Here is a 16,731-nt window from a genome sequence, read left to right as displayed (position 1 = left end):
TTCTCATAGCTGAAAACTTTTAAAATTATTTGATTGTACCTGTGATGAAAGAAGTGTTCCTTACAGATCCTTGCTTAAGTAAAACTACTAAAACTCTTTGTTACAAGTAAATGTCCTGCACTAAAATCATGATAAAGTAAAAGTAATTAACTTCTAAATCTACTCAAAGAATGCAACGTGGAAATACTTAAGTACAAGTACCTTAGATAAGACTTAAGTTAAGTGGTACTTCACCACTGTCTTTATCATACATAGACTGTAAATAAAGTCAATGGCACCATATATCATATCGGCTAAGTAGCACAACATACCTGGACAGTATCTGGACAGTAGTGTAAGAAGTGTAAGAATGTGATTGTAAGTAAATGTAAAAAACATTTAAGTAGTCTAAATATAAATAATTATAAGACATTTGACATTTACAGTATGGAAAAAACTGTATGGAAAAATAGGATTCTTTTTAGAGTTACAATGACTTGTACATTGCTGCTCGTTAAGTAAGAGCACATTTTAAGGATTTAAGATATTGTTGGCAGGTTTACCATTTTACAACGTATCATGTTTTGAACAAAAAAAAAAACATCTCGAACTGCAAACAAACCAGTCATAGCTGATAAATAAAAAAGTACTAATAAAAATGTATTTAGTTTTTTTGCAGCGCTGAATCCGGATCAAATTAGCCAAAGCTTTGAGACAAGGAGAGACCATTAACGGCTCGGAACCAAGTTTCAAATCTCAGTTCCGGGTAGGGTTTGTTTTTCTGTAACACCCATCTATGGCTGTCAAAGCACAGGCGTTACAGCTGCTTATATGGAGTTTTCTCTTTTCTGCTAGCTGTAGTGTTGCATTGTAGCAGCCATTTGGTAAGTTGTTTTAAGATTTAAGGGTTCAGCTTTAGTCAGTCCGATATTTGCCTTTAATGCTTACCTTTGTTTAGTGTTCATTGTAGAACTTTATGTAGGTTTAGCTAACCTAGCATAGGGGCGACATAGCTAGCTAGCTCAGCCTCGGTATGTTTCAGTGATATATAATAATATATTATTTTACCGATAGCATGAGAAATTATCCGAATTTCTTAAGCGTATTTTAGTGAAATATAAATGATGCTAAGGAATACTACATAATTAATTAAATTTTGAACTGCTGTTACAGAATAACAATTGATTTTACATTTTGGGAGGAATTCTACAACCCGTGCAGAAATGAACACATCATTGTAGACGGTAATACAAATTCTTCTAGTTAATGTTGTAGTCAAGACGAGTTAATCATGACCAAGACCAAGGCAAGACTTTCAGACTTTAAGGGATTGAGATAAAGTCAAGACCAAACCAGACTAGTGCCAGTCACACACGGGATGACACGACAAGTGGGGAATATGCAAACCATAGGCACACCTCAAATTAATCTGAAAGATTTACACTCTTATTAAACATCCATAGAAAACTGACGAAGGCTTACCTCTGTCATTGCCTTATATAGTGGTCATATATACTACATATCTGCATGTCTGTATTTTGTTTTGGTGTGTGCAGAATTTGCTTCCATCATGATGTAAGCTTGTCCCTTTTTTTACCCCACAGATGTGATGTGATGTCAGATAAGCGTCAACGTGCCAGAGTCCAGGGCTCCTGGGCCAAACCAGTGCCAAAACACTCAGGACCAACAGGTAATTTAAGGGTCATTATATACAGTTGTATGATATCTAATTAATGGTTGGTTTACTTATTTATAATCCAGATGATTATTTGCGTCCAGCTGGTACTCATAAACTTACACATTACCTGAACACATTTCTTAGTCAGATAACCTTGCCTGATATGTAAAACCATCTTATTTTTCTTTTCCAGGTGCGGTCCAAAACAACCAACAGCCCAAAAGTGTCCAAACAGCCCCCTCCTCTTGGGGATGTGGGCCGCAGAAAACACCTAAGACATTTGAGTTTCACGCGCCCCCCAAGGTAAACAGTATATGTAAACAAAATGGGTTTTGGAATCAATTTCTTAGAATGGACAAAACACACGCTTGCCTATTCTTTCTCTGCTCTGACTTTTTTTTTTGTTATCAGCCAGTCAGAGATGTTCCACCGGAGAAGGTCATAGAGTAAGTTACACTTTTTATCCTCACTGTTTGGACTTCTTTTGTTTCATGTGGCATTTATTTTGATTAATTTTCAGTCTATTATCTGATGACGTTCTGGCGTCTTCGTGGTGGTGAACTATGCACAGGTTGGCTTACATAAATCATTTGCTCTTGACAGACAGGCAGGTGATCATGAGATTAGCCGTGGACCATCAGGAGTGTCTAGGTAAGTAGAATCTAAATCCACACTCAGATGTAATAAGTTGAAAATGTAAACCAGATAGGAAAAAGAGGAGAATAAACATCAAAGTACCAGAATAATGAGTTTGGTTAAGATGACACACTTGTGATTGAGTTTGAAGTCCACTAGATGGCAGTCATCCCACAAGCAACAGTGTATGTATCTGTAAGTAAATGTCTTGCTTCCTACCTCACTTGTTGTTGTTTACAAAGATACATGGAAGTGAGTCAGTGTTTTAATAGATACTCAATATATAGTGTTGTACATTTGGCATGATGGAGAACCAAAATATGTCCCACTGTTGGTACCCTACAGTCCATATTCTGTGATTCTGTGAGTGTGATGCTAGATTGATCTTTTTATTTTGATTCACATGTTTGGTGGCTATCATCTGTGCCAAATAGAGACAAACATGTCATTTCTATAGACACATTATTTACTAGTTTTTGTTTGAACTATAAGGAAAATTATCCCTTTGGACCACTTTGCATCCGAGTCTTAGCTGGATGCAAAGTGCAAATGTGAAGATCCTTCCCACACTTATTTTAGATCAAGTTACAATACGCACCTATTCTTGGCAATAGCCTTGTAAACAACTCAGTGGCAGTGCAACACTATTAATCTCTTTCAAGAGAAAATATGCACCACTATCCCCACACTTGAGATTTGATAGTATAAAGGTAACAGGAGAGAAGTGTATTGCCAGGGATGTTTGATTAGCTACACACAGCACACCTGAGTTTTCTGGGTTATTAGTCTGTGTGTTTCTTTCCATTTCTCCAGACTACAGCTGCTACCTGGGTTTCTTTCTCCAGAAGAGGCTGACTGGATGTTCAGTAACCTGTTAGCAGAGCTTCCCTGGTCCCAGAAGACCAACTACAGACAGGGTGGGTACCAAGGGCGTAAGAATAAGCGGTATAGAGGCGCTGAAATGTGATCCAATTCGGGTAAACCGTGTTTTCCCAACGCAGCTGCTTTGCTTTTCCTCCTTATGGTACATATACAAATGAGAAAGTTGTTAGAGAGTGCAAACCTCTGCAACATCTGCAAAATCCTAAGTTTGTTATTGAACAGAAGAATGTGTCATTTTCAGTGTGCACCTGGTTTTGCAGTAGTGTGTGTGTGACAGTAGTACACAAACCAACTTCATTCCCTTCAGGTTAGTGCAGTTGATCTTGATAAGATTGCATAATTTGGAAATCGCAAAACCTGCATCCTCTCTCTTCTTGCAGAAGCGTAAGACTTGCAATGGCTTCATTATTGCAGGAAAAGAAAAAGTTCCTGTGAAAGGAAAGAATAAGTCACATTGTACCCAGACAGACTTTATACAGTGAGCCTGTTGAGCTGCAGCCAGACTTTGCCTCTGTCAGCTGGCGCTCGTCCATCTCGTGTGTTACTCTGCGATAGCTCCGCGGCAGAAGAACAGCTTGATAAAGACAAGTGACCAAGATGATTTCCATCCACAGTTCGCAGCTGCAAGTTGTGTAATCTCAATCCATCACTCCTCAGACTTTGTCAACAAAGTGCATGTGATGTTTGGGTTAAAGAGGAATTAGAGGAAAAAAGGCCCATAACCCTTCAGCAGTCCCCGCTCCTACGTCCTTTTGTGATTTATCCTGACTCCTTTTAAAACCCTCTTGACTCAGTTTTTCCGATCTCTGCTCAGGCTTCTAAACTTAATCCTGCCAATTTGTTCTTTTATCTCTGATAGCATATCTTCACAGAAAGAGTAAGGCTTTGGAAAGTTGATAAATGACCACACATATTTAACATTAGTACTCAGAGAGACCCTAGATAATTTAGAGCCATAAAAAGGCTGCTCGAACAGTTTGTTTTGATTTCACCGTGTTTTCCAGCAGAGGGCCGGCTGAATGATACTAATGATGGAGAATTGGTTCTTGGAAGAGATCTGGTTGTTCCCAGAGAAACACCAGGTCCACAGAGAATGACAGGCAAGAGAAATTGAATTTAGATGTTTACCTTTCCTTACCTCCTGCTAAAAATAGATTCTGGTGACGCGGCAGATAATCCTTGTACATATGTGGAAAGGAATACATTAAGAACAGAACTGTGTCAGTTTCCTGCCCTACTTGTCATTCAACAAACAAAGGAGGTAGCTATGAAAACAGACTACATTCTCTTTTGAAGTTTAAATTGCAGTGACCCAATTACTGCAACAAAGAGATGGATATGAGAGCTTTAATTTTTACTTTAGTACAATATTAATGGAATACAACATGCAGAGCCAACAGCAAAGCCTTTTTAAAATCAGTCAATAAAGCATACCGCCTTCATTTTCACTTATCAGCTCTCAAACTGGATATCAAACCAGTTTTTAAAATTGTGTCTTTAGAAAAATTATCAAAAGCTGTGTTTGGATGCTAAGTTAGATTTTGAAGGCAATGCTTTCGATTTACCGGTTGATCTACGTTCCAACCCTCACCTGTGGTCATGAGCTTTACTGCGAAAAAATTAGATCGCGAATGGGAGCTCAGACATTCGGAGGGAGCTCGGGGTAGAGCTGCTACTCCTTCGCATCGAAAGGAGCCAGTTGAGGTTGATCGGGCATCTGATTCGGATGCCTCCTTGGCACCTCCCTGAGGAGGTTTTCCAGGCACATCCAACTGAGAGGAGACCCGGGGGCAGACCCAGAGCTCGCTGGAGGGATTATATATCTCTTCAGGCCTGGGAACGCCTCGTAATCTCCCAGGAGAAGCTGGAGAACGTTGCTGGGGAGAGGGATGTATGGGTCAACTTGAGAGGCTGAGGATTGTCCTGACAATGGTCTCAATAGGTTCTTTGAGGTAAAGGCCTATGTGTCTGCGTGTGTTGGTCCAGGTGAGGCGTACGAGGAGCCCAGGCTGACCTGCTGGTATGGAGAGTTACCCTACACATATGCTCGCTCCACCATGGCTCCCAACGCTCAGGTTAGATCAACTTATTAATCTTCGTTTTTTAGTTTCTTTGTTTTCTTTTGTTTTTTACTTTACTCAGAGTATTTTGTTCTCCTTTGCTTCACGTGTTCCTTTTTTAGTACGTGTTATTTATTCTTCATTGCATAGATATTTGATGCTCTCCTTAATTATCTGCTTATTTGTCTTTCTTGTTCTCTTTTCCTCTCATAGTGGTATCCATTGCTGTTAACCCTTCGGGAAGCAGTGGAGCAGGCTAGTGGATGCAGCTTTAACTCGCTGCTGTGCAACCTTTATCGAGACGGACACGACAGCATCGGCTGGCACAGTGACGACGAGGCCTCCTTGGGTGACAAACCCACCATCGCCTCCCTCAGTCTGGGCGACACCAGAGTGTTCAGCCTCCGCAAACAGCCTCCACCGGTGAGATGATGGTAGAGGGAGGAAATTAGTTTTCATCTTATTCCAAATATATTTCCTTTTGCTACATTAGGTTCAGATACAGCATAACTAGAGCTGGCAAAAGCACACAACCTTTACTCAAGTGAAAGTACAGATATACTTTTAAAATTTTAAAAGAATGCTGCAAACACTTTGTGTTTGTGTAAAATGATCCTTAGTTTTATTGTAAACATTTCTCATACTTCCAAATCAAACATTCACATTTAGGTATTTTATTGTCGTATTTCTGTATTGCAGAAAATGATGGCTGGTTAAGAAAACCAAAAGATGTTTTTCATAGCTCGAATAATGCAAAGAAAACAAGTTCATGTTTTAAGTAAGGAAGAGTTCACAGATAAATAATTGGTGGAATAACCTGGTTTTTAATCACAGTTTTCATGCATCTCTGCATGCTCTCCTCCAGTCTGTCACAGAGCTGCTGGGTGAAGTAGCAGCTCGTCTTTGTCCGATGGCTTGTGACCGTCCATCTTCCTCTTGATCACATTCAGGAGGTTTTAATCGGGTTCACATCTGGTTTGAGATAATCATGACATGTAGCGAGAGAGGCTGATTTAGTAGAAGTGCTTAGTCAAAATGAAAAAGTACAGGCTCTGAAATGTAAAAATAAAAAGTAAACCATGTCATATTTGGGAGAAGATTAATCTCATTCAAACTAAAAAAAAAAAACAATATACAGAAAATAATGAACATTAACTACGCTTAAGTGTTGAAACCAGTTGGATGGGGAATGGGAGGCTGCTCTGAGTAAGCTCTAGTGTCTCACTTACGTCTCCTCCCCTATGTTTTTTTTTTTGTCATGCTACGTCAGATGGTGTTGTAGATACCCCTTGCAGTGGTATAATCAATGTGGACGTGTCCCATCATTGAAGTTGAAATTGGTCTTGAAGTCGGGAAGACAGAGTGATGATGCAAAACACAGTAATGGATTCACCTCTAATGAATGTGTCGGTAAAAATAAAAAGTTTTCTGGAAAATAAATACTCAAGGAAAATACTAATACCTGACAAACTGTTTGTTCCTCTCTTCATCTCTGAGCAGAACAAAACTGTTGATCAAGAAACTTACAGTAAAGTAACTACAGTCCGCCTCTGCTGAACGTCTTGGCAGCATTTTTTTCTACTCATATACTAAATAGAAACAAATCCTTCTTACTATGTTAGTCTAGGTATAAAAGTCTTTTAGCATTTTTTCACTAGCCTAACACTAACCTGAGATCCAGCTCCTAGTGTTCATTAAAGTGGTCTCACAAAGTGTTTGATTTAGGCCTTCTTAAACCTGCAGACACTCTTTCTGACCTTCAGTGTTTCTCACGAGGTAGTTTGCTGGTCAGACTTGGCTCCCAGTCACAGAGGCGTTCCCCTGCTTCTACTGCACGCTACGTACTAAAGCATAACTGCTGCGCAAATCTTAATAAAAAAGATGCGACTGAGGGAAGAGGTGAAGAAGTGAAAACTGGACTCAGATGGAAGGCTTAAGTTGGAGTATTAGGAGGCCTGTGTTTCATAAGTGTTATAGTATACACTTCTTAGGAGGCAGGATTCATAATTGGGGTACATAATGTACCAAGTGTGTGTGTGTGTGTGTGTGTGTGTGTGTGTGTGTTATTGGAGGGTTATACGTTGTGCTTTACTCCCTTCTTTTTCTGTGTTAGGAGGAAAATGGTGACTACACTTACGTGGAGCGGATTCGGGTTCCTCTGAGTCACGGGACACTTCTGCTGATGGCAGGAGCCACACAAGACGACTGGCAGGTAGGCCCCTCCACAAACGCAATAACTCACTTGGGCAAAATGGCCGTGCATGAATCATAATAATAATAATTAGAAAAACAGGGAGGTATCATTATCAGGTGGAAATTAAAGACTTATTTTAAAGAGCTGTTTCTGGTCGCTTTTCCTTGTTTATTGTGCAAACATCTTTATTGATCAGTCTTTGTTGTTGTGCTGTTTTCAAAATACACTTGGTATTTTAGTAGTTTTAGCAACATGCTAGGCTAATCCTCGTGTTTTATATGATTCACAATTAGATGGAAGTATCCGTTTGTGTCACAATTTTGTTTTTCACTGATAAAACAATAAAAAAATCCGGATTAAGTGACATTTTTGGGCTTTGTACCAAACAAACATCTGGAGAGCAAGATTTGTTAGCCATGGCTTCTTCACAAGATTACAGCACATCAGTATAATGTGATTTGGAATTAGCACTTGGTCAAATTGCTGTTCAGCCCCAAGCGAAGGAGTTTAAGTATCTCAGGGACTTGTTCACGAGTGAGCATAAAATGGATCATGTGACTGACAGATGGGTTGGCGCATCGTCAGCAGTATTGCGGGCGTTGCACTGGATCGTCGTGTTGAAGAGGAAGCTGACCCGTGAGGCGAAACACAACAATTTGGAGTCGATCTACATTCCAGCCCTCACCTGTGGTCATGAGCTTTGGGTCGTGACCGAAAGAATGAGATCGCAGATACAAGCGGCCGAAATGAGTTTCCTTCACAGGGTTGCTGGGCTCAGACATCCAGCAGGAGCTCGGAGTAGAGAAGCTACTACTACCAGTTGATGTGGTCCGGGCATCTGATTAGGATGCCTCCAGGGCGCCTCCCTGAGGAGGTTTTCCTGGAACGTCCAACTGGGAGGAGACCCCAGGGTAGATCCAGAGCTGGCTGTAGGGATTATATATCCCACCTGGCCTGGGAACGTCACAGGATCCCCCAGGAGGAGCTGGAAAATTATGCTAGGGAGAGGGATGTCTGGGCTAACTTGCTTAGCCTGCTGCCACCGCGACCCGGCCCCTGATAAGCGGAAGATGATGGATGGATGGACAATATTTCAATTAATTGTGCAGACCATAGAGAAACTTATTTAAAAGCCAAAAAGTCGAATCACATTTTGTCACTCAAAAATAAAGAGTATTGATTTTGAAATGTAAAATGTAAAATGTATGCCTTATTACGTAAACACTTATTCATTAGCTTGTGCCACATAGCAGTTATTGTAACTCCATCAACATATTTACAGCCAAAGACAGAAAACATTGTTAAATGATAAAAACACCAACTAAACATTTGCTAAGTTCTTTGCTCTAAGCCTTCCTAAACTATCATCCCAACAGAAACCACAATCAGTTTCCTCATTTAACTTTGAATAATCACAGTAAACAGTCATTCACTGAGAACCTCAGCAGGATGAGGTCATATGAAGACCCAACTCACCTGCCATGCTCCTGTGTGCATCTCTGAGTGTTGTGGGTGTGTAAGTGCTTCTGTCTGAACACACATGATGGTATCGAGCTGTGACCGACAGGCAGCGAGGACGGATTTGAGCGGCCTGGAGAGAAGAGCAGAGCTTCAACATAATGACACTCATTTGTTTTACAATCGAGGCAGCGGCCAGGTTTATACGAGTGCATGAGAGAGGATGAAAGGTCTTTGTGTGTGTGACACAGGGTGTGAGTGTGTAGCTGGTTTGTGAGGCAATTGGGTCGCACTCAAACATGAGTATATCCTCTATTATGATCGATTAAATGTTTTTAGCTTCTTGAGTCCATTTTTGACAGAGATTCTGGTACAAAGTCGTGCAAATGTGGTGATTTTTGTTCTTCATTCCACTTTTATATAGAAAAAATGTAAAAACTAAACACTAACATTTAAACCGGCCGGAGCTGGTCACACTAAGGAAAGTAGGTGCAAATTAAAAGAAGTGATGGGGGGAACAAGAACTATAAAGCCTGTGATAGCACTTTGAGCTTTAAAGAAAAAAAGGTCACATGTGTTTTATGGCAACGCCTCCCTGAGTGTCTCAACAAAGGTTTCATCTCTGCTTTAAAGATCCTGCTCGGGAAAGATCACTTCGTCCATTAATTTTCCTTGTGTGTGCCTTCGGTCTCAGTCCGTCTAATGAAACCTCCCGGCTCAGTCGGGGAGCTTTGGAAGCGAGTGCTAAATATTTAAGTAAGCCTGTCAATCCTGCTCAAATACTTTGTTTGAAAGGGATACGGGGTTATTTCTGCCGGCTCCAGACTCTTTCTTTATGACACTGATGTGGAAAAGCAAACCTTTCGCCTCCTTCTGAGATGTAGGTGAAGGAGGAGTGTGTGTTTGTGTGTTTTTAAGCGGAAAACAAGGCAAGCCCAGGGGTGCGTTCCAGTAGAGATGACATGTTTCTTTGGTCATTTGACTTTTAGCCTTTGTGTCAAATGCTAAGAAAATGTTTTTTGGTTGTATTTTGTCCCTTTTTTTGTTACCCTTTGAGCAGAGTGCAGAGCTCAGCTGCAAACCAAAAACACTCACATTATTGGTATTTTTTTCTTGTGGCGTTGTCACGCTCCACCTAAGGCGGCCCTATGGGGCTAACAACTGTCCACAACTGATCCAACAAAATCACATGAAACACCTTATAAAGACTCAAAACCAAGGGATTTATCAAACGACGATGAAACCACCAAATCATTAACTGAAGGCTAACAAAAGCAACTAGAACACAACAACACAAAATCCCAGTCTGAGAGGCAGAACCAACCTCTGTCTTCAGATGCCATGTCTGGGGTTTACAAGCACCCAAGACCAGCGCTGTGTTCGAAATGTCGTATTATATACTACATACTGCACACTGCGTTCGGCGTATGGAGGAGCTTTTCATATTCATTTTGCAGTATGCTACGTCAGGCGGAAGTAAACAATAACCACTGCTTCTTTAGCTATAGCGCCCCCTTCTCCTAGCATGCTGCTGCGGTCCGTCATTTCATCTGCCGCTGTGACGTTTCAGCGCTTTGCATTGTGGGATACAGTAGGGGGGGTAGACTGGTCCGATGCATACTGGAGATTTTCTCCAAATCAGTACGACATCCGGGTATTTTTGGCATACTGCACATTTTGCTTTTGTTTGCATACTACAAACTACATTTAGGCCAAATCAGTACGTACTGCTAGTATAGTATAACATTTCCAACACAACACAGGTGAACCTCATTCTGCAATCACAAAGGGAAGAACTGGGAAGAGACAGCTGGGAAGGCACAACAGAAAGGGAAAAGGGACAAACAGCAGGGAACACATACAGCTGTAACAGGCTTAATTTTTGTTTTAATTTCTTATGCATGTATTCGTTGTTGTTTTTGGCTAATAACAGCTTATTTTCTTCTCTTTACTAGTTTTTTGAAAGATTATTTTTGGGGCTTTTTGCCTTTAATGGAAGGGACAGCTGAAGAGAGACAGGAAATGTGGGGAGGAGAGAGTGGGGGATGACGAGCACCAAGTGCTCGGCAAACCGGGAGTCGAGCCTGCGATCAGTGCGCTGAGGACTGTGGCGTCTGTATATGGGGCGCCTGCTCTACCAACTGAGCTAAACTAGCGCCCATTTACTTTTTTTTTTTACTGCATATATTGAACTTTATTTTGTACCTTAAATCCAGTCAAACCTTTTCCTTTAATTTGTATCCTGAATGGGGAGTAAAGGAATGCAGTGCAGCCTCTGCCTGTGTCACATACTAAACCTTTGATAAGAACGTTTAATTAAATGAACCAAAGCAAAAGATCATCCAGTTTTACAGACGCGAAAACAAAACACAAGTATCGTCAGAATTTTTGTTATCAAAAATCTATTGTTAGGTATTAACATTGTATAAAATACATCTTGTATGTGTGTCTCTGTCTCCACCAGCATCAAGTGGCCAAAGAGTACCATGACCGAGGCCCTCGCATAAACTTGACCTTCAGGACCATCTACCCGGAGCCGGAGGGCCACAGAGCGGGCACCAAGCTGAGATTCACAGCCCAGCAGCCGTAAACTCCCCTCAGAGTCAGGTACTTACAGTTCAGTGTTTCAGCTTCTCAGACACATTTCAGGTCTGAGGTTCGGAGTGTGAACAACACTGAAGCTGATTAATGACTTTAGTCTATGAATTACAACGTCAACAAGTCTTGCAAACAGGCCACAGCGTGAATGAAAAGCTTCCTCCAACTCAAACGGGGAGATTTCAGCTCTGTTTGAATTCACATGTTGCAAAAACAAACCACAACATCAATGCAGTTGTTTGGTGTAAATCTGATTTGAGTGTTTTCAGAGCAGGAGAATCAGGAAAATGAAGTGTAATGGCTGAATAAAAAAGGTCTGAAATATACTTTGAATTTATTTAACACAGATTGTTTGTTATGTTAATTTCAGACATATGTTCAGACTTTCATTTGACCCAGCATGTCCTGAAAAGCGTCTTTATTTAAGAGTCTGTCACTGTACAGAGGCTCACTGTGGAGGGGACCTTCAGTGAAATGTTGTTAAGTTTAAATGAATCCCTGCCTTGTTTATCTTTGGAAAACACTTTGGAGAAAACATGGTTGATATAAACAGGTATTGAACAGGTAAAGTGGCCACTTAAGTTAATTAGAGCTCCATTAGGACTGGAATCAGTTAATTATCCTGTGGAACAAGACTCGTCTGACTGGTCCCTTAAAGAAGTAGATCAAGTTTTTAAACCTCTGATTTATCAGAACCATCTAAGATTTGATTTGTTTAGTTGAAGTGTTTCTTTGGGTTTTTAATGAATAATGACATCATCTGTGTATAAAGTGGAGAACTGAAGACGGGGGAAACAGTTCAGTACTGTATGAGCAGCAGGCAGCCGAGCTGAAACACACACTCTTTAAATGTGTCCTTTTCCAGCATGATATTTACACCTGACATTGCATGGACAGAGGAAAGGAAATATCTTACAGGTTGATAAACATTACCTCAAAGGCCACATGATGGAATATTCTGTTTATTTTGTGACACTAAAAGATTTAAGAGGGTTTTTGTTGTTCTGTGGTTGTAAAATAAACAATTACTTATTTAAATTTGCTTCTATTGTGTCCGTTTTTAAAAAAAGAACAGTTAAATATGCAAATATACATTAAGCATTGAAAGATTTGATTCATTTTAAGCTGCTGTGCTTTGTAGGGGGTGCCCAACGGTATTTTCTGTTGGTCATGAAAACATTTTACTGCAATCAGTGTTGTGTTTACCAAACACAGGGATCAGTGAAATGTTCTCTGCAGGATCTCTGAGACTGGAGACATTATGCAATCATTGTTGTTATTATAAAAGATATGATAGTTCCAAGTAATAAGCTGTGTCCCAATCCAGGGGCTGCAGCCTTCGAAGGCCGTATTTGAAGGTCAATTGCGTCACAGAAGCGCTGTCCCAATTCGAAGGCTCCTTCAGAAGCGTTTGACAAATCCGTCCTCCACTTCCCGGGCGAAGGATCCATCAGGTGCTTCCTTCGCAGCCCAACGTATCCTGAGATGCATTGCGCGCCAATTCAAATGAAATGGCGGACTTTTACGCAGCCGAGGAATACACTTTAAAATGTAAAAGTTTTTATTTCAACTCAATCGAATAGCTAGCGTTACACATTTAAGAAAACAAAAGGGCCCTTGAGATAAATTATCTTTAATTAGCCTACTAGCTAACTGTTGCTCGGCGACAGGAGCGGCGTTTGGTGACGCAAGGGTAGACCAGACCGTCTTATTTCAGTTCGGTTTTAACGGTCAACACAGGCTATGAATGGAGCAGCCTTCGAAGGAGGCGGTCCACGGAACCGTAGTCTTCAACAGAAAAGGCAGTGTTTGTGGCCTGCAAAACGCGCTCTGTCTGATCGGGACCTTAACAGTCACTACCGAGGGAAGCGGAAGTGCCGCCAGACAACTTCCGTAACCTAGCAACAGTAAGCGCCAGTGAGATGCGCTCTGAACTTGTATATGAACACCCCCACATTAAAGCTTCAGGCCCATTTATCGCCTTGCATGAAAAAAATATAGTGTTCGAATAAAGAGCTATCACAAAAAATCGTGTCACTTATATAATATAATAATAATAAAGAATTTCTGTGATTCTATTTATGGGATTTACTCAATTTCACAGCCAATTTTTCAGAATACTGAATACACCAGAATGACTGTATATAATAATAATAATAACTTATTTATATAGCACCTAAAACAAAGTGCTTTGACAACCAAGCAAGCAGAGTAAAGCAGAGAACAAGCAGAAAACCAGCAAATCACAAAACAACCAAGGCACAAAACCCAATACCCAATAGGCAACAGGAGGATATGTTTAATTTATTGTTTTTTTAAGGAGAAGCAGAATTCTTCGTTTGTACTGAGCTTCTCTTTTTTTTTCAGGATACCAAAAAGTTTTGAGGTTTTAATGTCGAATCACACATTTGATCCCGTGTGAAGACCCTGAGCGCACTCCTCTGGGTGATCCCTGGTGATATCTTATATGTTGCTATATTTAGGAATCAGGTCACTGACTATGTAACATCAACTTCCTGGTGCAATGCCAAGTCATAGCTACAGCCCTCGATGTAGTTTATTAATAGGTGTTTGTGTCGTATGGATTTCTCCAAACTGAGGGTCCTTCTTAGCAAATATATCCTGCGTTAAATACACGATAGGCCTGATGCAACTTTAAAGATACAGTTCCTGAATCTTCAGCATCAAAACAATCTTTGATACTGAAGCTTCAATTCTACTGTCCCTCAGAGAAGAGCAGGCTAGAACAAACTAAGGCAGTGTGTGAAAGACCAAACTTCGTGTTGGCACAGGCTTTTTTCTTTAGCCCTCACACTCCTGCATTAGCACCAGAAAGCAGCTTGGTAACACATGACAGAACAGCAGACTGCACGTTGAATTTTGTGTATGTACAGGATTTGTGGACTCACGCTGTGTAATAGGATCAGCAGACAGTCTTTCTCCTTGCAGGACCCTCTGTGTGAGTGTGCAAGTTAATGAGGGAGACCCACAGTGAGTAAGCAGGTTGTGTAACAGGTCCTCGGCCTTTTGTTGGTGCGGTGCAGGTGAGAAACGAGCCGCATGCTGTGCTGGCTCCTCGATGTGGGGCCTCCAGAGGCACAGATCGGGATATTTTGTCCCAGAAGAGAACATCACATTTCTGAACGTGAAACAGGCCTGAGCTGAACATTTGATTTAGTTCTGGGACAGTGCTTTATGTTCAAAACATTGGGGCTAAATACCTGTAGCTAATATTACATCTGCTCAGTTATAACAGCTTGTTCTGGTCTCTGTTAATATTCAGAATTATAATAATCATAATCAATGAGGTCAATTTGATGCAATTAGGTTGTTTTTAAACGCACCACATCTCATTTGGATTCACATTCTGGGGAAGGACACTTCTTTATTTATGCTTTTCCTCTTACATTGAGGTTGATCTCTAAAACTACATGTGATCTTTGCTGAAAAACATGGAACTTAAGTTTGTTTTGTAAAGCTTAGAGATCGTGTTCACCTGTGATCGTAGTTTTGTTGAAGAAGCAACAGTTATTAACACACTGTAATGTTCTGTCTTCATAATGATAAAAAAACAGCAAGATACAGCTAAATAACAAGGCTGGCATGCATGTAATGTTGTATGTTATAAATCTGTTTTACATTTTTACACAGCTGTGTTAAATGCTTGATTCGGCATGTCGAGGTCTGCTATTTCTCGATAACAGACCGTTGCTATGAAGAACAGACCGTTGCTCAGGATGCGGCTCTAATCACAGAATCTGGGGGACCGGGGAGAAAAAGAAAAGAGACAAAAACAGCGGAGAGAAAGCAATAAATGTTAAAAGACATAAAAACTGAAGGCAAAGACAGAGAGATCTACAAAACTGAAGACGGCACACGAAGTAAACACTAAACAGAACACGGTACGAGATACGGCGGTGTTTAAAGACGGTGAATGGAAAAGAAAATATCGACAGACTCTGACAGTGACGAGACAAAAAACAGCTTGGTTAGCTCATTTCAATGTAAGTAGCTCGGTTAGCTTACTATAAGAAGGCTACAGAGTTAGCCGTTGCTATGGACGCAGCTCTCACTGTAAGTGTAACAGACTATTTTTAAACGGAAATATAATCATTTTTAAATTAATAAAATAATTTCCAAATCAACATTTTGTGTCTAATTGTCGATTTCGTAAGTAGCTAGCCTTGTAATAAACAGGATAATGTTGTGAGCAGGTTCGCACTCAGCGATTACAACCTGCTCGCTATACATTATCCCTTATGTAATGTCCAGTGTGACCTCTCTGGACCGTACACAGCCATGTCTCACTATGTATTTCATTAATTGAGTAGACATTTTGCTTATCTGTCCAGGAGAAAGAAGGCAGAATTGGTTTCCGACCAAGGTTGATGCACTATTACTGTCAATGTTAGCTTTTTTAATTCTATAGAATCCCCCCGTTTTTAAATCTCTTTGCTCATCCTGTCCTGTGTGTGCGTGTGTAGTATTATGCAAAAGAAAATATCCTCCTGTTTCCTTTTTAGATGTCCAGTGTGTCATTTACTGCAAGACTTGAATATGTAAACAAAGGGTATTCTGGTCTCTGAAACCGTCTCAACGGCAGCAGTGACTGGCATTGAAAATGGTTAAGGATAAAAGCCAATCTTCTTGCTGACAGTCTGGTTTGCATTCATAGGTCATATAAAGGAACAAGTATGAAACTGAGACTGTGTTATAACCAGACTCCTTTAAAATGTTCTGACAGTAAAAGAAAAACAAGGTACCTGTCCATCTTTAGTCCCAGCATTAGACAGAGCCTTCCTGTATCTGCAGCCCTTTCCCAGCTCTGTCCTGTTTCTGTTGTCGTTTTCTGCTCTGCCCGGAAAGGGAACCTGGCCTGTGACCTGATAGCTAACTAACAAGCTGCCCGGCATTCCTGGGTTAGCCACTGTTTGCTTGATTCAAATCCTGACACCTGTTGCACAGAGCTGGAAACATTTGGGTTTACGGGAGCTGCGGTTGTTGCTAACTCCTTTCAGCTCTCTTCAGCCATTGGAGCCTTTGTATGGATAACACCCAATTAGGCCTCAGTCCAGCAATGTCCCTGTGCGTGCTGTTTGCTGGCTTCCAGCTTCCAGTCTCTGCAGTCTCTTATTAGCAGACAATGAGCTGTGAACTACTGGACCGTGTTTGATTACAGAGCTTTAGATAGGTTGTGTGGCTTCATGAAGCCCTGATCCACAAGGATATAGGGATTAATCCAGAGG

The 16,731-nt window shown here is 40.8% G+C and overlaps 1 protein-coding gene across 2 annotated transcripts; it reads left to right on the top strand.

Annotated features, from left to right (window-relative positions):
- The first annotated feature begins 777 nt into the window (after positions 1–777).
- Positions 778–12,488, top strand: alkbh3 (alkB homolog 3, alpha-ketoglutarate dependent dioxygenase). Of its 2 annotated transcripts, none has more exons than XM_069686706.1 (10): positions 778–863; positions 1,584–1,669; positions 1,851–1,960; positions 2,069–2,103; positions 2,261–2,308; positions 3,107–3,210; positions 5,162–5,250; positions 5,449–5,658; positions 7,349–7,447; positions 11,352–12,488. In XM_069686706.1, the coding sequence occupies exons 2-10, from the start codon at positions 1,594–1,596 to the stop codon at positions 11,475–11,477; spliced, it is 897 nt and encodes a 298-aa protein (XP_069542807.1). In that variant the 5' UTR covers positions 778–863; positions 1,584–1,593; the 3' UTR covers positions 11,478–12,488. The 2 variants fall into 2 exon arrangements, with proteins under 2 accessions (XP_069542807.1, XP_069542808.1); XM_069686707.1 differs by lacking the exon at positions 778–863 and adding an exon at positions 1,152–1,223.
- The last annotated feature ends 4,243 nt before the right edge of the window (positions 12,489–16,731 follow it).

The sequence above is a fragment of the Semicossyphus pulcher genome, unplaced genomic scaffold, assembly GCF_022749685.1.
Source record: "Semicossyphus pulcher isolate SPU_LCO1_2020_fin unplaced genomic scaffold, fSemPul1.0.p SCAF_8, whole genome shotgun sequence".
NCBI lineage: Eukaryota > Metazoa > Chordata > Actinopteri > Labriformes > Labridae > Semicossyphus > Semicossyphus pulcher.
The sequence above is the reverse complement of the archived record's forward strand: the minus strand, read 5'-3'. Positions and strand labels throughout refer to the sequence as shown.